This window comes from Photinus pyralis, unplaced genomic scaffold (genome assembly GCF_008802855.1).
Source record: "Photinus pyralis isolate 1611_PpyrPB1 unplaced genomic scaffold, Ppyr1.3 Ppyr1.4_LG8, whole genome shotgun sequence".
In the NCBI taxonomy this organism is placed as follows: domain Eukaryota; kingdom Metazoa; phylum Arthropoda; class Insecta; order Coleoptera; family Lampyridae; genus Photinus; species Photinus pyralis.
In genome coordinates this window covers 34411250-34434738 of record NW_022170819.1, presented here as the reverse complement: position 1 = coordinate 34434738, position 23489 = coordinate 34411250, and the positions used below count along the sequence as shown (strand labels likewise).

The window sequence follows — 23489 nt, the reverse complement described above, 5'->3', positions numbered from 1 at the left end:
GTTTCTTGAAATTCTCTTACAACGCATTTGAAACTCCTTTGAAAATTTTTAGAACCCCTGCTTGTTATAAAATTCTTTGAAACTCGACTCAAACTCCATTAGAAATCTCTTGGAAGTTATCTCTTTTAGAAATCACTTGCAACTCTCTTGAAACTTTATTAAAGAACCCTTGCAGCTTTCTTGAAACGTTCTTAAAGGCCTCTTTCAAATTTTCAACTAACGAACTTGAAACTCGTTTGTAGATTTCTGAAATTTTCAGAGCTCTGAGTTTCAAGAAAGGTGCAAGGGATCTTTAATAAAGTTTCAAGAGAGTTGCAAGCCATTTCTAAAAGATATACCAAGCTTCAAGAGAGTTTCAAATATTTTCCAAACAATTTCATTGAAGCGTGAAAGGAGTTTGATAAGAAGTTCTAAAAATGTTCAAGCGAGTACTGAATTTCAATATACTTTCAATGCAGCTTTAAGAGTATTGCCAGCTTTGAAGTAAATATCTAAAACGGTTTCAAAATCCCATAGAGGGAGGAAATTAATTAGTGTATTCGTACATTGAGTCTTCTAATTCAACCAAATAGGATGAACATGTCAAAATTCGATTCTTTTCACTTGTAAAGCGGTTTTTTTTAAATTTGGGTAGAACAGAACGTACACGACAATTAATAATTGACCACCCTTTTTGAGGACTTGAACCTTGCATCTCGGACCAAATGCCCAAATTTGACCTAGTACCCCGGCCCAACTGCCAAAATTTGATCTTGCACCCTGAGCCAACTACTGAAATATATCACCCCGGACCAACTGCCAAATGAAAATGGTGCTACTCGTGTCAATATAGTTTCCTATATTACGTTTAATGAGCGATCGTCAAGAACCCTTTTTGATTTCTCTACTCCATGAAGCATTTAAATGATTCTTTGAACCAAATTTACTGGAATTGGGTAGCAGGCACCCAACATTTCGATGGCTTAAAACCATGGAGTCTAATAATTACCCGCCTAGTATGCTTGACTAAGCCCCACCACCACGACAAGGTGCATCCCATGGTGGCATCATGTTTTGGCAGTTGGTCCGGGGTGCGAGATCATATTTCGGCAGTCGGTCGGGGATATTTCGGTAGTTGGCCCGCCATCTTGGAACAAAACTTCAACCGCCGTTCAAAGTTCAAAGGTTGGGCACCGTTCAAAGTCCACATAGCATCCAAGATGGCGGGCCAACTGCCAAAATATGGCACCCGGGGCCAACTGTCGAAATATGATCTTGTACCGCGCACCAACTGCCAAAATTTGACCCGAGCCAACTTCCGAAATATTTTCTCACGGTCTACGTTGAAGTGGCCGAGTTGTCTGTTAAAGTTCTCGAAAAATTGTCGGGACTCTTGAAGCCTCTCAATGATTAAAGCCCTTTGCGTGTAATTTAATGTTCTTAACTCTCTCAAAATCTCTTAAATGCGCGGCTCTAAAGAGTAACGAATCTAAACCCTAAAAGACCCTTGTAGATTCTGTGAAGCTCTAAGGAACTGTTTACGATTCTTAAGAACCCTTTTAAGGATTCTTCAGACCTTCTATAAAAAGACATTAAAACTCGTTAGAACAATTTAAAATGACCATAAAGAGATTTAAAGGGCCTGCAGGACTTGGATTTGGATATTAAAAGTTCCTTAAGACTCTTAAGGATCCTCTGAATCACTTAAAGTTTGTCGAGACCATGAAAAACTTTTAGTAATCCATGATAAAAGCTCTTAAAGACTTTCAAAAACTCTCGAAAACCTAGAGACCTTTAACCTCATAAAATATCCTAAAGGCTCTTCAAGGTTGGGGTTTAAATATTCTTAAACATTTGTAAGTAATCTCAGAGCCTTTTGAACGCCACTTTAGCTGTGGAGACCATGGAAACCTCTGGAAAACAAAAACTGCTGTCTCTTTGATACAAGGAAAATATAATTAGGCGCATGCGCATTATCTTATTTGTAGGGTATTATATACAGTGATATCCATTTAGAAGTAGACATAGGGATTTTTATGTATTGTTTTTCCTGTCTTTTAAATGACAAAAACTAATTTTATGCAACGAAAATTACTTCTTTAAACAAATAAAATTAATACATATATAGTATAGTAATAATAATAATAATCCGTATTTTTATTTTTGTTTGCATGCGATGTATTCAACTGACGAAAAAGTTGACATTGTCAATTGGTATAGTGCCGGTAACAGTTTAAGGAGCGTAAGAGACTTATTTTCTGTGTGGATCACTTTAAAACGAGCTTTAAAATTAGTGGTTGTTTAAATGCGATGCACATAAGATACCGTAAACAACCCTCAGTTTTAACGGAGGATATGAAACTGAACATTTTCATTTTTGTGCAAAAGAATCCCATAAGAAACTTAAGGGTAATAGCTGTCGAATTTAATATATCTTTATCATAACCTAAAAACATACTATTTACTGTCGCTTTTATTAAAACTCAAAATGACAGTGCAGAATGCGTGCCCATGTTACAAGGATGCATAAAATTACGCGCCTTTCAGAAGAGTTTTTGTCATTTAAAAGTAGACAGAGGAAATCCCTATGTGTACTTCTAAATGAATAACACTGTAGATATTTTCACATAAGAATATTCTAACAGGATGCCTAAATTCGAGTAAGTGGATATGCAAGGACAGTTTTATTAAAATACGGATCGACCCCCAACAGCAGTTAGATTGCACATGCGCACAATTAACTGCGCGTTACAAAAATGGGTTTCGCGCATGCGCACGACAAACTTTCCGATTTGAATCTTACTGCAATTCTTATATTAGACAAAGTGCAGAATACCACGTGTGCGCACAAAATAAACTTTCGTGAGAAGACTTACCGCACGTAGTAGAAATGATCCCACTTCTTAAAGGGATTAGGAATTCAAGATCTTGGACGTACTTGTCCCACAGCACACCAAATTAGAGACAATTTGGAAATGAACAGCAAGGAAAAGGGATGCGGTCTATCAGGATGAGACATTTCCGGGACTCTTAAATTTTTTATCTAATTACCACGGTGATAAGTATTGCACCACAGCCGGTTCCCAATAAAAAATACCCTCTTGCAATTTAGGCAAGGGTCCGATTAATCAAAGATATGCGCGCCGTATAAAGATCTTTGCTGCTGTGATCTAACATTGACCTTGCACAGCACGCCGCGATCGCGGGAGAGAAATTTCGAAAATTTCCCAGATGACATAATCGTATTTATAAAATCTTACCTTGCTCTTTAAGAAAGAGAAAGCGTCACTCAACACGCGTCGTACATTAATCGCCCAATTTTGATATGGTTCGAAAATCGTATTTCCCAACGCGTATCCGTTTTGGGAGGGATTTTACGAATATTGCCTTGCGACGACGACGTCACGTGAAGAACGGTGTCTCAACAGTGAACATCGTACGTGAGGATATTTTTTGTAAACATTGAAATGTATGTAAATTAAATTAGTGTTGGTAATGCTTGAAAAAACACGGGTCGTGTTTTATCCGTCTTTAGCAAGTTTTATGCTAAAATGGGAAAAAATGTGTATTGCTCTTTTTTTAATCAAGGATGACCTTGACTTAATTACGATGTTTTTAACCGCCTTGGAGAGATTACAAGCGTTACTGAAATCACGAACGACATCGTTATGTTGGGCAATAAGGTGGTACAGTTGCACCTTGCACACCTGATCGGTGACATTGATTAAATTTGGGTTACTGTGCAATGGGTAAGAAATGCATTCCGTTAGCGAGAAACTATGCACTATCATCCGGAAATTACGTATGGTCTGTATTCGATTAAGCTGTTCCGAGGAACGCCATCTGTATGCAAATGAGGTAGGATTGCGTTCCACAAGGTGGAGTGCCTGGTCCAATTGTATTTTCAGACATTCAAATATTCTTGGTAGTCAACTTCTTTTTCTGAGAACGGTTAAGTACCATGTGCATTCTTGATTTTTAGAAAAATCAAATATCCAAAAATCGCTTCTCAGAAATGTTCATAAAATTTTCCAATTGGTTAATTAGAATTCTGGAGCGAGTTCTTGGCAAATTAGAAAGAGTTCCGGCAATTAAGTTAGAAAAATTAATTTTGAAAATACGGAGGCAACTTCACGCAGCCCTCCATTGCTTCAAAAGTGAAGTTTTGAAAAGATCTCATCAACAATTTTTTGCCAAGTCATTAAAATAGTTCCGTGAAAAATCAATGCAAAAAAATCAGAGTTCTGAAAGAAAGACTCCCAATATTGACAATTTTACTATACAGGCTGTAGACTCCTCCGACCTCCTTTACCATAAAATAGCAAAATGGTGCACAATTAATATCGTGCTGTATTCCAGTAGCGTATCAAACTTACGTTTTTGTAATGGAACACCCTGTATTTTGAATAATTGGATATGATTTTTAAAGAGTACTTATTTCTTTATGTATCATATTACGCTGTATAACCATTTTTCTTCAAAAGTTAGCCATTTTTTGAATTTTTTTTAGAAACTAAATTGCGCCGGCGGTTAAGTTTTGAATTGAGGCACAGGCGAAGACCTATTCTACTATACTTTCGCCCAATGTCATAGTTTTTTAAAATTTCAAATGACACCCCCCTAAACAAATGATAGCTCAGGGTGGCCGAAACTGAAAAACTAAAAAAAAAAGTCGAAACACCAATTTGTAGAAAAACGTGCTTTTCCGTACCCAAATCTGCCATTTAAACAAAAATAAAAGTTGTATACAGGGTCGCTGATAAGTCTGGAAACGGTGATTATCGGCGAAAATATACAACATATCACAAATATGTTTTATGCAAAAATTTTGGAGTTCTTCAATGTCTATTCACTGTATATTTTTCAATATTTCAATTCTTCTCTAAATTCTAAGCAAAAATTTGTACCTAATAGGCATAATGTACCTAAATTCAATCGTTTCCGGGCTATCGAGTTTCTTACAAATTGTGCTCAAAATTGGGACAAACATTGAAATATTGAATAATATACAGGGCGTTCCATTTAAAAAAATGCAATATTAGTGTGTCACGCCTTTATGACCAAGTAAAGTTACTATACGTCTTTCGCTATAAAAACCGGTGCACGTCATTGATTTATGAATCAATTTCAGACAAGTTTTCTATAGATTTCGCACACTTGTTTTTTTTTTGTACATGTTGCAGTGTTGCAGCATATGTCTGAAATTGATACACAAATCAATGACGTGCAACGGTTTCTATAGCGAAAGACGTTATACTGCCTAGTAGACATTAAATAACTTCAAATCTTTTGTATACATTTTTTTATACCTTGCATATTTTGCCCGATAATCGACCGTTTCCAGACTTATCAGCGACCCTGCATATGGTTAACATGTTCTATATTAGAACTACAATTTGTTTTTGGGGGTGCAATTTGAAATTTCAAAGAAATATGACATTTGGCAAAGGCGAATCAAAAATTTCCGTTCGCCAGCGCAATTTAGTTTCTCGGAAAAAAACCGGAGGACGGTTACATCTTGAGGAAAACAGGTTGTATACAGTGAGCGGCTAAAATATGGAATAAATTCATTTGAAAATCAGATGATCGGTTTAAAAAGAATGCTCACACACGTACGTAATTTTTTCTTGCGCATTTTAAAGAGAAAATATACAGGGGTGTGTCAAAAAGTAGCTTTTGTTACCAAAGTTGATTTTTTTAAATCCATTTTCGAATTCTGTGTCGAATTTTACGCATAATAAAAGTAATGCGAAAATTGCGATTTTAAGAAATACTGTTCCATTTAAAAAATCAGCTCTGATATCAAAATACACTTTTTCACGGACCCTGTATATTTTCTGTTTACTGCAAAAAATTATTATGAAGTGTGCGAATTTTTTTTTAACCCAACACCTCGCCCAACACCTTATTTTTAAGTGAATTTATTCCATATTTTAGCCGCTCACTGTATAAAACAAGTGTAAACTGTGAAAGCGCATTTTTTTAAACCGAAATAGCTTAGTAAATGGTTGCGTTATAAGCTCGGTTATAAGGTAGTATCGATGTTTCTTTCTTGTTAAATCATTAATGGGGAGACTTCACCAATAAATATGTCTCGTCTTGTTAGATAGATACATATGTCTCGTCCACACAATTCATTTTGCCTTTGTGGGTACTGTTCTCCGACAAAGCGCTTTCGAGGTATGTTTGGTAGAAATTAATTCCTTTCGTTTAGACCTTTCATTAGAGTACCATGAAGGGTAAAACAGCCCCCCCTCCCCCCAAATCCCCTTTTGATAATGAGTCAGAAAGTACGGCGATAGTGATAGAAAACAGTTCCTTTTCTCGAGAACTTTAATTGGAATACCATGAAAGATTAATTTCTACCCACTCCCTCCTCCTCCCGGTCACCTATTGATCTTGGAAAGGAGTCGCGCAGGTTATAGTGTGTACAAACCAATTCATTTAGGCGAGACCTTTCATTAGAATACCATGAAGGTAAAACGTGTGTATGTACCCCCCCCCCTCCTAGTTCCTCCCCCATTTGCAAAAATGTTACTTGGCACCACTAAAGGCATGCGTACGCACATTCTGAGACCAGTTGGTTGTCGCATGTAAAAGTTATGCACGTTTCACATTCAAAAAGAGCATCTCAAGGAATAGTTCGTGGGGGGGGGGGGGGCTACAGACAATGAAATTTGATAGCTGTCTGACACACTTTCAAAGTATAAGCTACATATTGCAAAAAGGACTCTAGGACCATTTTCTTAAAAGTAGTAATTCCTCAGAGTGGAGTGTCGGAGAAAGGTACTTACAAAATGTGATTGGAACTTCTGGACGAAATATATCTATTGGTGATGTTAAAACTTTAGGAGCGAATATCACGAAAACGGTCAGACAAAATTAATCTAGTCTATTAGTCTATAGGAGGCATATCTATTGCAAATGGGCAAATTGAACGTCTGGACAAGACACATCTACGGGTGATGTCAAAAGGAAAAATGCAATATTGCGGAAAATGTCTCTTGGTGCATTATATAGCGTGAATTTTGAATGTGTTCTAGGCGGCCTTTATTTATATAATTATATACAGTATGCGCCAAAACAGACAGTACTGAAATATAGAAGTATATTACTTATTAGCCGGCCTGTGTGGCGCAATTTAGTGACGCTCGACTGCTGTACTAAGGGTCCCTGGTTCTAATCCGAGCTCGGGCATGGATGTTTGTAAATGTATAGTCTTATTTACTGTAACATACAATATATAATACCATGCCAATTCAGTATGTTATATTAGGGCGCATACCCTATTATATTTTTCAAAAATATTTAATTCTGGTTTTAATTTCTACCTTCAGCCATTTTTATTCATTGGTATCAGCTGCCTTGGATACAATACAATAAACAAAACAAAAAAAGAACACAAAAAATTTACGTTAACATATACAGTGTTGCATTTAAAAAATACAAACTTTGATTCAAACCTCAAAACAGGCCTCAGCAACCAGCGTAAAATCGATGGGATTAAAAGTTTCACAAAAAGATTTTAGAATTTTTAAATTTTAAAAATGTTTCTTGAATCTTTTTGTGTTATATTTATCTTTTTAGGTTAGATGTAAAAAATGAGGTTAGTTAAGCCCGGTAGATTGTTTACCTGATCTGAAAACGGCAGATTATTCAACGATCAAATTGTGTAATAGACATTTTTCTGTATCTTTTTCAACTAAGAAAATATAGGGCCATCCTGAAATTACGCCAATTTTAAATTTTCCCCCGTATCTCTTAAGCGAGCGAATATTTTCAAATTTTGATTTTACTAAAAAGAGCGCATGACGCCCTACATTGCCTTTTTTGGTAGCACTAACAATTAGGGAGATACCCTTTGAAAGTGTCGAAAATGTGACACCCTGTACTTTTGCGAAGTCATTTTAAAATTGTGCGGATATAGCGCATTTGAACTACTTTTAGGGGAATACTTGTTTTCTCTGACACTCCATTTTGAGACGATCCAACAGCCCTTTGAAAGTACCCCCTTCCAATTCTTCAGATTTTTACATCCATTAGGTTTCTTCAGATTATGATAATTTTTTAGATCCTTTTTTACTTTTTTTAATTCTTCAGCTTCTTCGGATTATTCCGAAGCGTTGCAATTACTAGATTGCTACTTCTTTGGATTCGTTTAGCGCAATTCTTTTTATTAAAAAAATTAAAGTTATAACACAGCCTTGAATTTTCTCGAGGCAGCGGCACTCCCTACTACCTCTCTATGGGTGCATTTTAGATGAAAAACGAGTTTTTACATTTGGACATTATACATAAAATGTACATAGAATTTTATGTAAAACAAGTTGTAAATCAGCATATGCATGATTAAAGCGCATTTTTGGTAATAGGTCAGTATTTTATTAGCGAAGTTTAAAATTATCGATCTCACGAGTAATTTTGGCTACGTTAAATAATTCATTTTATTTAATTTCAAGTGCGGGTACGTCTTTATTTTGTAAAACAAATCACAAAGTAAATAATTAAGTTTTTAATGTCCATGAACCTAGCAGACCAAGGTCAGCAGAACACAATTAAACATACCTATTGTATAATTAGGTGCTAATTAATTGCCCTATCGCCGAATTAAATGCTCCTTTTTTTTTAAATTATTACATATTATGCCATCTTCATATGAACTCAGCAGAACACTACCGTTAAAACCCAAGAAAATGAAAAGTGAACTAACTATAATTAGGTGCCAATTAAGTGTCCTATTCCCGAGACATGTAATAATTTAAAAAAAAAAGGAGCATTTAATTCGGGAATAGGGCACTTAATTAGCACCTAATTATGCAATATGTTTGATTGTGTTCTGCTGGCCTTGCTCTGCTAGGTTCATGGACATAAGTTTTTATACAGGTAGCGCTATATGACGGTAACATTATAGCATCTCCGAAAACCATTATTTTCTTAAATTATCGATCTCACAAGTAATCTAACTCAAAATAGACTAGAACCTGCACATCTACACTATAGCAGAAAGCTTTTAGTGAAAATTTTGAGTCTCTAGCTATTGTAGTTGCTGAGATCTCACCCGGACAGCCGGTCAGCCAACCAAAACGAATATAATAGCGTATTTTTTTTTCAAAAATGCACTAAAAATGGAATAATTTATAGGGTGTTCCATTTAAAAAATCACCAATTTCCGGTATAACTAAAAGCGTCACACACTCGATAAATATTCCCGAGGTCTCCTTTTCGAGATATAGATAGCCGACATTCGTCGTGGCACACCCTGTAGAAAAAATAATTCTGCTCTTTGAGAAACTTTGGAATTGATGTCCAATAAATACTTACGTCCGATGTTACCTTACGAGGCGAATCCGAGCCATGGAACCGCATGGATAATATTATGTATTTACCCATCAGTGTTTATTTGTGCACTATTTTTATTCGAAAAGCTACCAAAATCGTGTTGCCTCGACGCCCAAGAAACCTTTTCATTTTTAATTATATCGAGGGTTGTCTCAATCACTGTTTATTATTATTTTTGTAGTTTCATCCATTATGGAATATGAGTACGTTTCAAGTTGCAAAGTTCAATTTTGGTATTATGCATGACTAATGCATTTATCAAGCTGCCATTATTTCGTAAATAATTGTATGGAAATTCTTAGATATGTATACTGGAAAGTTTGTGTTTATAGGTACTACGTTCCAAAGGGCGGTAACACTAGGTATAATCTTTCTTGAATATTTTGAGTGGAAGTATAAAAAAACTCATTTAATTTTCTTGACGTAAACGCTATTGGCAAAATTTGAATGTGGGTGCACTATAGTATTCGTGGGCGATTTACGTATCGATTTGTATTTTCCTTTCCGATTAATTTGCTTAAAACCGAGATTGTGCCCGTAAAACGGAGGGTATATCACAAAGCATTGACATATGACCTAGAGCTTATTCATTATAAATTCTAATTAGGAATTAATCATCCGTCCTTGTATGCGATGGGTTTTCGTTAATTTACATCGATTATATTGTTCTGTTACGCAATCGCCGATCTCGATCAATAAGAAAGGCCCAACTTACCTACAGAAGACAAAGAAAAAAAAATTATAGTCGTCACACAGAAACTATTTTTTAAGCGTATTCCGTATACGCATTTTGCGCCATGCGAATCCCGCGTCTCGAGTGCAACTGGTTTGGTAATTAACTAGGAAACGAGCAACAACAGAAAACGTACCTGCCGGCTCTTATTAGCACTTGGAATTCCGTGGCGAATAATACGGTTACCTCATCGAAGACCGGCTCTGTAATTTACGTTACGATCACCACGTGAGACAATTTCGCACTTGTCGGATTTCTAATTTGCACATCTGGTCGTTGTAAAATCTCGATTTAAACGTCCTACGGAAATAATAAATTTTTTATTAGTTCCCGTCCATAACTCACTCAAGACTTCCTGGTGCTTGTCTTACGAGTGCCTGTGAGCGGCGATACTCTAGGATTCAAATGTGGACCACTATTTTTTCAATCTATACTACTACCATTGAGTCATTCTTCACACAACGGTACCACCTACAGTTCGAGGGACATCTAAGTCGCTATTTTGAGTAGTGGGTTGGAGTGGGTGTTCTTGATTTACAACGTGAAACGCTGATTATAATCGGTCCACTAACATGACTTAGTTTGCGACGTTAGGTGGAAGGGGATTGATGTATTGAGATAGAATTTGCACAAGAACACCGGCCTTTTGATGGATTTTTACCCTGAAATTAAGAAAATTTAAAGGTATAATACTATTCAGAAGTGTCTTCCCGACAAATACTCGTCTTTATTGAAGTAAAGAAACGCAATGGATGTTTGCGATCATCGGGATATGCGTTATTTCTACATAATTCATTTTTCCTTACAGTTTCGGTTTAGTATCAAATTACATCCTTTTTAATGGACATATAAAATTGCATTTTTGAGCTGAGCGCAATAAAACCACGGGCGTGTAGATTGGTGAATGCGCATTTTTTTTAAATTGCGTGGGCTTTTTGTCATTCCGGATTGGTAGTAGTAAAAGACATTAACCAATAAAAAATTAGACATCGCCATTTTGGAAGGAAATTCGCCATTTATGGGCGTGGGAAACAATTCTAGTAGTTAAAGAGGGGGTCATTCAGCTGTGAAAAAAATAACAGATGAAGTCTCTCAACAATGGAGGACAGATCTCGAGTCATTTTATTAGAAAGGGAATTTGGATTTTCGGTGTGAAGTTTGAATGCGGAGTTGCAAACCTAAATATTTAAAGACTTCCTTCGAAGGGGTAAGTAAATGTGCTGGCCGAAAGTGATAAAAAACGGCGTTATATTCGTAGCGTACTAAATAATTCGTGGCAGATTGAATTAACTGTCATAAAGTGGCGAAATTGTAACTAAAAAGTTTGTTGTAGATACCACCCGCATACTTGCGCATGCGTCATTCTGCCCAAAATCTTTTCAGCTCTCCCTTTTTTATGTGTAACAAATTTGGTTCCAATCGGTCATCCGTTTAGTTGGGAATGAGAGTACAGACCGACCGACGGAATCTAGATTTTGTTTGATTCGGATTCATGGTGCTCTGAAACGTGTATTTTCATAAAAAAAGTGGTTGGTCATTTTTTACCCCAACGCAATACCTTCCTCACTAATGTGCGGGTGTTAAAAACGCAAAAAGTGTAAGGGAAAAGGTTTTGGTGGGAATTTTTCGTTGCTGGCCCCAGACCATTCCCCTTTCCATACCCTCCCAGAATGACTTTTTACAAACCGTTTAGACTTCAGCGCTCCTTTGCAGTTGTTGGGTAATGATTAGCAGATCCTTTTCTCCACGCTGCCAGAGAAGATTTAGATTTGATTTAGATTTAGATTTAGATTTAGATTTATTTATAATTCCTTTTGACAATTATCGATATTGTATAGGAAGCGTCAAGTATAGGTATATGACAAACAATTAATGAGACAATAAACTATGACAAACAATAGATACATAAAATAGACAATTCAACATACTACTTTTCATTACGAAATTTGAAATATTCGGCGATGGAGTAAAAACAATTTTCATTTAAGTAACTTTTAAGTTGACATTTAAATTGCTGCAGGTTACAAGAACTCTTTATATATTGCGGTAGAGTAATATATATTTGTGGACCCAGGAACGCAGGAGAGTGTTGCGATACTTTTAATGTCGCTTTCGGGAGATACAGGTTGTCTTTTGTCCTGGTGTTGTGGTTGTGTATATCCGATTTTAAGGTGTAATCGTTCTTGTTTGCGAAGACATAGATACTAAGTTCATATATTAGCATACTTGGTACTGTTAATATTTGAAAAGTTTTAAAAATTAGTCTACATGACGTTGTACAACTAACGCCAGCAATTTGTCTTACAATCTTTTTTGGGCAACTAATACCTTACTAGCGAACGATGAATGACCCCAATAACAAATTCCGTATCTCAAGCGTGAGGATATTTCGCTGTGATAGAGGTTTATTATTTGTGGTAGCGTTAGCACATGTTTCAGATTTTTAATTAGAAATATTGTAGAATGCAATTTACTAACTAATTCGGTACAGTGTGCTTTCCAGTTCAGGTGTTCGTCAATTGTTACCCCTAAAAACTTGACCTTGTTAGTTTGTAAGAGAGGCAAGTTATTAAGTGATAAGCTTAGCTGTTGTACGTGCTTTTTTGGATGATGAAATCTGACGACTTGGGTCTTGGCTACATTAAAGTACAAGTCATTGTGAGAAAACCAATTGGAGAGGCTTTGCAGAAGTTCGCAGCATTTATTTTCAAGGACCGTTTGTGACTTATCCGAGAGTTGGAGTGACGTATCGCCAGCATATGAGCATATAGGGTGAATTTAGCTGTAGAGTAGGCTCGCTCTATGTCATTGATGTAGAGTAGAAAGAGGACAGGACCCAAAATTGAGCCCTGGGGTACTCCCATATTCATACGGACATGGTTTGAGTTTATGTTACACTTTATTCCGTCTTTGTGATATTGCAAAGCGACGTATTGGATTCTTTCAGAAAGAAAAGAACGTAACCACCTCAAAGCCACGCCTCGTATACCGTACGTATCAAGTTTGTTGCAAAGGATCTCAATGTTTACACAATCGAAGGCTTTACTCAAGTCACAAAATATTGCAACTGGACACTCTCCTTTTTCGACATCTGAGATAACATTCTCGTAGAACTTCCAGATTGCAGAATTTGTTGATCTACATGATCGAAAACCATGTTGATTAGGTGTCAGGATATTATGCTTGATTATATAGTTATTTAGACGATTTAAATAACAATATTCAAAGATTTTGCAGAACCCGGATGATATAGTGATAGGTCTATAGTTATCCGGGGCGGTAGTGCTATTTTTTTTGTGAATGGGTAGTACCTTACCGACCTTCAATGCTTTCGGAAATTCTCCTTCTGAGAATGATAAGTTGATCAAGTACGCCAAGGGGCTAGCTATCTCGGGTAAAATTTCCTTTATAATAAATGTGGGGATGTCATCATAGCCGCTCGAGAGTTTGCTTTTTAGACAACGCTTTATTAATGGGAGGAGTTCGCCTTCTGTTACTGGATGAAGAAATAATGAGTGCGATTGTGTCGACACTTCGCTTTGTTGTTGTGGGGTATTACAGCGTTTCGCACGGTTACCTATTTGGTTTTTTATTGTGGCAGGAGCCAGTAAGAAGTGCCTATTAAGGTAATTGGCAGTTCTTAGAGGGCCATAGCATATGGATCCGTCGATGTGAATGTTAATATCTGCCCGACCGCTGTCTTTTCGTCTGAATTCTGAAATCACATTCCAGCACGTTTTTGTGGGGTTGTCACTTTCAAAAATTTTTCGTTGGTAGTATGATTTTTTGGTTTCTCTGACTAGAGTGACGTGTCTCTTTTTCGCCCTATTATATGAGGCAGAACGTACCACCGGTGGGTCTGGGGGTATGATGTACCCCCAACAACGAAAAACACCTACCAAAGACCTTTTTCCTATAAACTTATGTACTCTTACGATGGTGTTCTAGTCCTTAGAACGCAGTTAGGCAGACAAAGAGAGGAAGAACTGGTTAGAAGTGGTAGGAGAGTGTAATAGGAGAGGGAAAGGGAAGCGAAAAGAGAAGAGAAGAGTCGGAAAAGAGATGAGAAGAGTAATAATAATAATAATTATTATTATTATTATTAAAATGCAAGAGCAAAATTGTGCACAATCACCGTCGTCATTTTTCTAAAATATTTTTGGGCAACCAGTGACGTGCTGTATTCGAGTGGCGTGTAAAACTGTTATTTTTAATTGCCTTTTTCAGCTGTTGAACAATACATCCATTATTATTTTTTTTAATGGAAAACCCCTTACTTTATTGCAGATTTGGAAAGTACTTATTTTTTATGGAACATACTACCCCTAACTAACGATTTCAGAGAAACTAAATCGCGTCGGGAGTTAAGTTTTGAACACAGGCTAAGGCTTCTTCTACTTTCACATTTGGTCCTTTATGGTAAAAAGAAAATTTTTCATCAAATGCCATTTTTCTACACTTTCTACTGCTATTTAAAAAAATAAGATTTCCAGAAAGAAATATTCCGCGAATTGTCATTAAGAGATTCGGAACTCTTTCTGTGATGTATACGTTGTGGGGGGGGGGGGGGGTATTCCCCCCACATCTTCCGGTCTTAGGCTCGGTCTCAAATTATTAAACCTTCAGCATTGCAGTAATAATTTTTCAAGAATGCCCATCGAACTTTCTTCTTTTATATCCAACATTCTTCAAAAATTACCTGGTGCGGTGTTCTCCTCCAAAACTGACCTCTAGTCTAGAAAACGATCACTTGGATTAAAGAAAGCTGAATTCGGTCAGTTGAACGCCACGTTGATCTACTTTCCAATGTCACCTTCAGTAGCGGAATGAGCGACCTTTCATCAATAGTTACCTTTGAGCTTCACCTCTACCTACTTCCCAAAGTCACCGCCAGGTAGCGACCGACATAACCTTGAAAGCAAATTCCCTTCACCTACAAGGTCACAGCAACGTGGCAAGCGACGTTCACCTTGACCTAACTTCCAAGGTCACAACCACGTGGTAGATCACCTTGATCTACTTTCCAACGTCGCTGTCAGGTGGCTGTACTAAATTCGTTGAGAAAACTGTCAAATGCATTACCTTGACGCCCATGTAGTAACCGCCATGTATAATTTTAGTATGTATGTACTTTGATCATCAAAATCACATGCACAAATCATTCTTACAACTTTAACCCTGTGCTAGGTAGTGCAACCCTCCACAAATTTTTATATGAAGCGAGGGATCAATTCATCCATAACCTCAAAGCGGCGAAAGACGTAAAAGTTTCTTGAGAGAAATACCCCCAAAATCAAATTTGAACGCGTTGGTTCTGAATTAACTCTAATCTTACAGTATTGTTTTCGCGATGGTGCGTAAGCGGCAGTCTTGGATGAGAAAGAAAAGTGGCAATGATGCAGAAGGACGGAAACGTGATGTGACGGGAGCGCAGTTTGCCGTTTAAATATGGACAAATGTACTGTTTCATAGCGATAAACGTGCGCATTTGTAGAATGTGTGACTTTTACTAAGATAGCAGGGTCACGTCTGATTATCAGTGGTGCTCTTTTGCCAAGCTGAAAATGCATAGTAGGTAGATACAAATCGGGGTTCTCGGATTGGCGGAAAAAGAGGACGCGGTCCCGCAATTTGCGTTGGGTTCGTTTCGGCATTATATAAATAGAGCCAGGCAGTAGTCGTGTAAGTCGTCCGCTAAGTTTGTTAAGTTAATCAAAACGTTCAAGCGGGCTAGTATCAAAAATATTGTAGGTGAGCAAGACGCAGCCCGGAGTTCTAAAAATAAATAGAATGCATTGTCCTACACACATTGTTAATTTCGCATCGGAAAATACGCGATATCGTACTAGAATCGGTGCGCTTTCGGGAGGATGTAGTGTTTCATATTCACGCGGAATAAACATTATTTTACTTAGACTGCACGTGTTTCGATCGCGCTACAGTTTATAAATTCTTATCGCCAATTATCCATTATCAACCAAAAGCACCTTGTCATCAGAAAGCCATTTTAAATCCAGAAAGGAATTAGTTTCAATTTGGGCCGATAAGTGTCTATTTTCTGGCCCATTATTCATTCCTACTTCACATAACACGAATACGAAGATTGAATTTTAAGAGAGTCATAGTTACTCCTTGCCAGTGGAGGCCGATGCGACCGCAACGAATACGTAGGCTATGCTCAAAATTGGGACGGATCTTACAGCGCCGATCGGTGGGTGACTTCTGGGACAATCCCTCAGTGGAGTCGGGGACAATCTTCCCCCGACCTTCAATGGACATGCTACGCATTACTGGTGGCAAGCATCTTGGGAGTCTAATAGCTATCCAGTAGAGGGCACTTACTACTGTTTGGATCCGTTGTTGGTTACCGCGTTGATTGCCTCTTTCTCAGAGGCGTAATCAACGTGGCTGTTGAAGTTCAGTCGGTCACCCCCAGATACTACACTTGGTGTTTTCTGTTCGCTGCACCGATTTGCATATGCTGACCAATAACAGCTCAATTTTGTGGTGGGCTATCTGTATCTTCTCCCTGCATCCAGTTTTCAATCGTTACGACTGCCGTTGTACTTTCCATTCGAAGGCGCTAGGGCGAAAATGGAACCTTGCGGAACTCCCGCCGTGATGTCCGCCGTCTTCTGCCCCTCAGCGGTTTCGTGTATCAGCATCCGGTCCTGGAAGTAACTGCTCAATATTCTGCACAAAGATTCCGGGACTGGCATTCTCCGTTTTAGCTACCACGGTCCGGACCGTATCCACTGTCGACTTCATCATTTCATCGGCCTGTCGAGGATGATCCTCTCAAATTGCTTCCCCAGCGTATCCAGCAAGCATAGGGGCCTGTACGTTACTAACGGCGGCATTCCTGCCTTCTCTAGCAGTAGTAACTTGTGGATCTTCCATCTGATCGGATAGGGACCTCCTTCTAGGCATTTCTGCAACACTGTCCTGAATATGTCTGGAGACGCTAGAATCGACACTTTCAACACCACCTTCGGGATACCTTCTTCGCTACTCCCATGAGCTCTTAGTTGGAGAAGTGCAAATGGCCATGACACTGGATCGTTTGTAGGGAACAGTCCCTCCACCATGACCTCTCTTGTCAAGCTTGATCTTCCGCTTCAGTGCCGGCCTAGCCGCTTGGAACTCATTTCTGCGCATGTCTCGGTCTGCTGCGTCTCTTGCTCTCTGGACCCGCTTCCTGGCTCTGAGACATCTAGCTGGGAGGGTCTGAGATTCTCGTTCCACCAGTAAACTGACCGCCGCGTCGTTTATTTCTAGGCATCGTTGCATCACATGCCTGCACCAACGTTTCCGTTGTTAGCTCATCTAACGGTCGCTCCGCCTCCCCACCGCAGAACCTTAACAAGGAGGTCCGTGTCGAAATACGGCGTGTTCGACATTGTTTCGGAGGCTCCTGTTCTCCGTGCCGCTTCATGGTTCCGTGGACCTGTGCAGTAGCGGATCGTACCCCTCGCACACCCTCCAATTCATATTTGTCATCAGATCATTTGACACCTTCATTAGAAAGTGATACTTCCAGCTTGTTCAGAGCTTCTAACAGACTGTATCCTTTACCGTTTGTACATCTGCTACCCCTCCAACGCTCAGGCATTAAAATCTCCTGCGAAGACGACCGGTTTACGCCCAATAAGCTTCTCGTTAGTGCTTCCAACATCTGATGGAGCTACTCTAAGGGCCATCTTGGTGTTGCATAACAGTTGCATACGAAGATTCCGTTGATTTTTGCGATCACGAAACCCTCACCCGAACTGCAAACCACTTCCTCAGTCTGGAATTTGGTTAAAATCGGCTCAGTCGTTTCGAAGATACAGGGTGTTCTTTACGGAAACCTTTGAATACCCCCCACCACTTCATTTTTAGAGATACAGGAAAATTGTCAAACAAAAAATGTTCAGATTATCGTTGTCTTCAAAGACCGGACATTTTTTTGTTAGCTTAATATATCAGAATTCACAGAAAAATCACTTTTTTAGATTCCAGATTGCAGTTACGCCCCCTAGCGGCCATTTCAGAAACTTAATAGTATATTAAGTATGGAGAACGGTAAGGGATTTTTACCGTTCGAAGACAATTATTGTCTGAGAACGGTAACCCTTAACGTTCGACGTGCTTATAACATTTTTTGCGCGATCGAAATTAATATTATGCAACCAATATAAATATGAACTAAGAAATTAACGAGCAGAATAAATCGAAATGATCGAAGTGGTATGGTGTACATCACTAGGTAACCAGTTTATTTGTCAAAATTGAATTAATAATTTCATAAAAATGTGCATGTGTCTGATGTAGTTTACTAGCTTTGCACTTCCTTTATGACTTTATGAGCGTCTTGCTATAGGAAACAACAGCACAAATTGTACGTTTAATGTACCTAACAATAATTAAAGATTAAATGTAATGTAAGACTGTTGATTTTTAAAAAGGCGTCGGTAAGTATTTTTGCTGTTCTGTTTTTAGATCGGTAAGTAATTTTGGCGTCGTCGTAATCATAGCAACTGGTAAATTCTACGTACTGTCATGGAAACACCCATGGTAAATAGTCAGCAATGACCGATCGCGCAAAAAAATATTTTCCAGGTTTTTCTCGTGGCCGTTTTAGTAATACATTTTTTTACCGCAAGCCTCTACGATGGACAGGTTCCCAGATACAGTACCTCGCATTCTTATTTGGCCACCCTGTACAGTGTACAATCAAAAATAGTCACATGAAAATACTCGAGCGCGTCGATATTGATTGTGTATATGCCGCACGTGTCCCTGATATTGGAAGTTAATCTACCGGTTTGTATGGTGGGGGATTTATTCGAGCGCGTCCGATATTTAGAGCGCTTTACGTATAATGATGACACGACCGCCTATAATCGCAGTCAGTTGGCATTCTTCAACTGGTGCACGCGTTTGGCGTGTGGAAATCGGCAGATTAGATTAGTTTTGTTATTCTTGAATAATTTCCTTGGAAAAAGATCCAAAGCGCTCTAGAATGTCAACGTAACGTTTGTTTTGCAAGTGTGTGTCCTTCCCATTCTTTCATTTCACGCTCAAATCGTCAGATTATTGAAATGCACACTTATCAACACGTAGTCAACCCACCTTACTTTAATCTGAGGCGTATGAGTAAATCCCAAAATCACCTATTAGGCTCCCATAAATATTAGACATAAAAGGAAGAGCTGAAAAGATTTTGGGCAGAATCGTGCATGCGCAAATGTGTCAAAGTAACAAAAAAAACTGTCAATGTTTGACGTTTTTCCATATTATGGCAAAACTATTGCATCGTGCGGGTTTTTTTGTTTTTGGAGCAACAACATTTTATTTGCTTATTTTGCTGTAGACAAACTTACTTCATTAAAACCTTATATTAATTAAAAACACATTCGTTTTGAGTTTGTATTTGTCTAGCTTAAAATACAATTATGCCGATTACTTGAAATACTGACGGGAGGCGATATGTAAATTTTGTTAATTCCTTATCCTCTTGATTGTATGTACCCTGTAAACTGTTTTTTTTTAATCATTTCAGCGAAATTTTTTCCATTCACCTTCAAGAACTGTTTACACCAAAATAAATTTGTTATACGTTTACCTCTCTAATTAAACATTTGCATAATCTCATTAACATTGTTTAAATGGTAATCTCCTTTGCGTATTAACAGGTGCATTGTATGCGAAGCGTAACAGATAGCTACTCACAATGTGAGGTGCTTAAAAACTAGTTGACAAACGTAAACGTCACAAGGCACGCTACGCACCGCGCCCCGCGCCTTAGGTGTGTAACCTGCCTTATGCGGCGTCGAGCAACATTTACAAAAATATTGATTTTGCTCTCGCAATTGTCCCATTATTTTTAAAATAAAGATCTAAACTTAATGGTAATATCACATCGAGGACATCACATTGAAAAACTTAAATTGCTAAATAATACTAGTTATAGCACTATTTCTTCAGGTTGCCCTTTAACTAATGACTGTTTTATGAGACTAGATTTAGTTTTGAGTGTTGGTGTGTCGCCGTTCTCGTACTTCGACCATGAGAGGAGCAGTTGGTCTTCGGTCGCGTCATTTTCGATATCTTCGGGCACGTGATTCGAGTCTAGTGCCATGTAGATTTTGCCTGTCGACATATCGGAGGTATCCGACGATTCGCTGCTTCTGTTGCTCTCCCGCTCGGCCGATGACAGTAACGGCCTCATCGTCATCGTCTGGCAGTTCTCGTTGTCGCTATCCTCGTCTTGGTAATGTAGCTGTCGCCATCTTCTTTCGATTAGTGTGGTGGATGACGACAGTTTTTTGTTCAGGATTTCTTTGGCCGGTGATGGGGGAACGGACGTGGTCTTGTCGCTTTCTTCGGAAAAGGCGCGCGTTATGAGAATTCTGGGCGATCGTTTGGGGGTCGATTCCAAAACGGTTTTGATAACTGTCGCCTTTTTGTTGGAATGCTCTTGGTCGATCCTAAAGACTCTTTGGAGGAATAAGTTGGCGCTACTACGCGATGGTCGGGTTAGTCTGTCGATTGAACGTCTCTTGGTGATTCGTAAGACTTCCTCGTCGACTATCATGCAAACTTCTTCGATCTCATTGCGTGGTACTTGGAGAGTGTTGCAGCTGGCAGTGTGTGATATGTTCTTCCTGCAGTCTTCCTCGCTTGGTGACAGATTCAAACCGGGAGTCGAATTCGGTCGCCACGTCAACTCGGAGGAGATGCGCTTCATCTTTGGCTTCGTCGGGCTACCCATCACCTTGTGCAGGTCTAAGAATGCCTCGGAGAGCCTCCGCGTTAAGACCGGTTTCGAGAAAAATCCTAATGGAGTCAGCGACGGTCGACGTGATCCACACGTTGACGGCGTCCTCGCCTGAATTTCCTGGTTAACTTCGCTTTTCGTCAGCTTTTTACGCCAGTAATTTTGGAATGTTTTACGAAGGGTTTTGTTTTTGACACCGTAAAAGAAGCCGTTTATTGGAGGTGAACATATGAGCATTACCGAGGCGAATATCAAAACGCGTTGGTCGATTTTGATGGATGTAGTGGAATTTTTGAGTGTGGCCGTCGCTGCCTCCCACAAAATAATACTATAATAAGGAACGTAGATTAACAGAAAGGAACCGACTAATTGTAAGACGGTCGATATTGCACTTTTCCCTCGGAATTTCGGCCCACCCGCTGACGGTGCCGTTACTGTAGGCACGAAGAACGGGTTTCGTTGATGCGTTATTGTCACCTGTGCCGACAGTGTCACCTCGTAAATCGCCGATGCTATCCGATGTCTGTGATAGCGAGCAATCATTAATATCTGAAAGGAGGAAAAATTTAAAAAGTGCCGGATTAGGTGTTAGTTACCTTAAGATTGCAGCAGACGATGAGAGTAGCTGGCAGAAGAAGAGTAAATGCGGTGTAAAAAGCCGAATACCATAGCACACCGGGTCCCAGTGAGAAATCGGGTGCGCAAGCGCCCAACCCGCTGTTGTAGGCGTAGGGGCCCACTGTAAAAAATGGAGGAAGACTCAGCGCCAGTGTTACGGCCCAACCTGCACCCAAACCAACCAGAATCTGAAAAGAAAAATTAACATTGTAAGTTATCGGCACGATTGAAAGGTCACGGTGATGCCCGTGATAAACTGTAGCCTCCGTGGCGCAATTGGTTAGCGCGTTCGGCTGTTAACCGAAAGGTTGGTGGTTCAAGCCCACCCGGGGGCGATTATGTTTTACTACAGGAGTATACCGCTCCTGAGGCAGAACATTGTTCTTTTTTGGAAAGTTTTAGAAGAATATAGGGTGGTCAGTCAATTAGTTTAAACCATATTCTTATTTAAGAGACATAAATTTTGTAATTTTTCAAGTATACTCAATGAAACCTTCATTCTTTGTCTTCTGTTTCAGTCAGTCTTGGTGATCAAAAGTAGAAGTACACCTTCGGGATCTTTTGATGGCGAACCACCCTGTATTTCTTTACTGACAAGCACAGCCTCCGTGGCGCAATTGGCTAGCGCGTTCGGCTGTTAACCGAAAGGTTGGTGGTTCGAGCCCACCCGGGGGCGATTTTTTTTTCGCCCGATTATTCATTGGTGAAGGTTTTCGTATTGATCATCAACATCCTACTTTCGATACTGTTCAAGGGCAGATGGAAGCACATGCCAAATGTCAAACCTCAACTGGAAAATTTAGCGGGGTGCACCTTTTTACGAAACACCCAGTATTGGGTTGGGTTGTGAAGCCTCCGTGGCGCAATTGGTTAGCGCGTTCGGCTGTTAACCGAAAGGTTGGTGGTTCAAGCCCACCCGGGGGCGATCTTATTTTACAGTTCTGCGTCTGTCATTTGCGTAATCATAATATACAGGATGTTACCATATCACAGGTTGACTTTGGTACTTGATTTCCAGGATCTGGAGATGTGTGCTTCTGGTGCCATTGATTTTGGAGAATACATTGAGGAGTATCGTAATTAATTATTATTATTAATATCCCCTGTCACTTCTACACAACTGTTGTACTCAATCTTTATATATAATATTCTTCTGTATGTACGTGTGTTTGTGATTGAACTCCGCCTAAACGGCTGGACGGATTTCGATGAAATTTTTTTATGTGCCTTTGTGTTTTCGGATGGTTTAGATCAGTGTTTCTCAAACTTTTTTGTCTGGCGGCACACTAAAATTATTAACCAAAATTCGCGGCACTCCTAGTATTATTTTTTTGCTTTTTTACAGTTAGTAAAGAGATGAAGGTTGAGCAGTCTTTACAAAAAAAAATTCTAAACACAAATGCATTTAAAACTAGTTGTCAGGTAAACTCCTGACTTAACTTTCCGACTACTTTTAATAGTCATATTGCAATTATGTGTGGCCATAGTATAACATTTAGAAAATGCCCTCTAGCGCCTTTATTTTGAACCCGACCCAAAAAAGTGTAGAAGCCTTTTTGTAGACCTCATCACGACACTTATTTTTTGTAATTGACATTTTTCACTATGATGCTTACTTTTAGAGAAAAATGATATTTAGAAAAATAAAATAAATAGTTTAACTTTTCAATTCAAAACTTCTCAAAAACAAAGAGACTCACAAAGAGTTTTTTAAGCCATTTTGGCCAGTGTATGCCAAAAAAATTTTAAAAAATTTTTTCAAGCCATTATGACTCTTAAACTTTTGACACCCTCAACAACCTTGAAGATGGTTACGGATCAAAACCAAAATAGTACGTTTTCGATTCCCCATACCACCCTATATGCACCCCAAATATAAGATACGATTGAGAAAGTCTGATGTAATGCAGTACCAGCATATAATTGATTAATGAATTATGAACCATAGAAATAAATAAAATAGAAACTAAAAAACAGAACTGTAATTTAAAAAAATGTTTTTTTAATTTATGTAATTTTAAGCTTATTAACCGGCGCCCACTTTGAGAACCACTGGTT

The 23489-nt window shown here is 38.7% G+C and overlaps 3 protein-coding genes and 3 non-coding genes across 9 annotated transcripts in view; 4 read left to right on the top strand and 2 right to left on the bottom strand.

The window, feature by feature from the left end:
* LOC116178911 (scoloptoxin SSD14-like) overlaps positions 1 to 10531 on the bottom strand; it is a 36539-nt gene extending 26008 nt beyond the window's left edge. The window contains exons 1-2 of one of the 3 annotated variants that reach the window (XM_031498568.1): positions 10397 to 10531; positions 10188 to 10351 (exon numbers count right to left, since the gene is read on the bottom strand). The gene's annotated coding sequence lies outside the window, so the exon portion shown is untranslated. The other 2 variants (XM_031498566.1, XM_031498567.1) reach the window with 2 other exon arrangements.
* Positions 1 to 23489, top strand: part of LOC116178914 — a 195833-nt gene that overhangs the window by 30162 nt on the left and 142182 nt on the right. The gene's annotated exons all lie outside the window — the stretch shown is intronic.
* The window catches only part of LOC116178913, a 194765-nt gene continuing 190724 nt past the window's right edge, over positions 19449 to 23489 (bottom strand). Inside the window, exons 5-6 of the mRNA XM_031498571.1 lie at positions 21410 to 21619; positions 19449 to 21362 (exon numbers count right to left, since the gene is read on the bottom strand). Coding sequence (XP_031354431.1) covers positions 20001 to 21362; positions 21410 to 21619 — 1572 coding nt within the window. The 3' untranslated portion in view covers positions 19449 to 20000. The remainder of the gene's footprint in view (positions 21363 to 21409; positions 21620 to 23489) is intronic.
* On the top strand, positions 21693 to 21766 carry Trnan-guu. Its single transcript has one exon. It is a non-coding gene; the product is annotated as a tRNA-Asn (tRNA).
* On the top strand, positions 22034 to 22107 carry Trnan-guu. The gene has a single exon. It is a non-coding gene; the product is annotated as a tRNA-Asn (tRNA).
* On the top strand, positions 22283 to 22356 carry Trnan-guu. Its single transcript has one exon. It is a non-coding gene; the product is annotated as a tRNA-Asn (tRNA).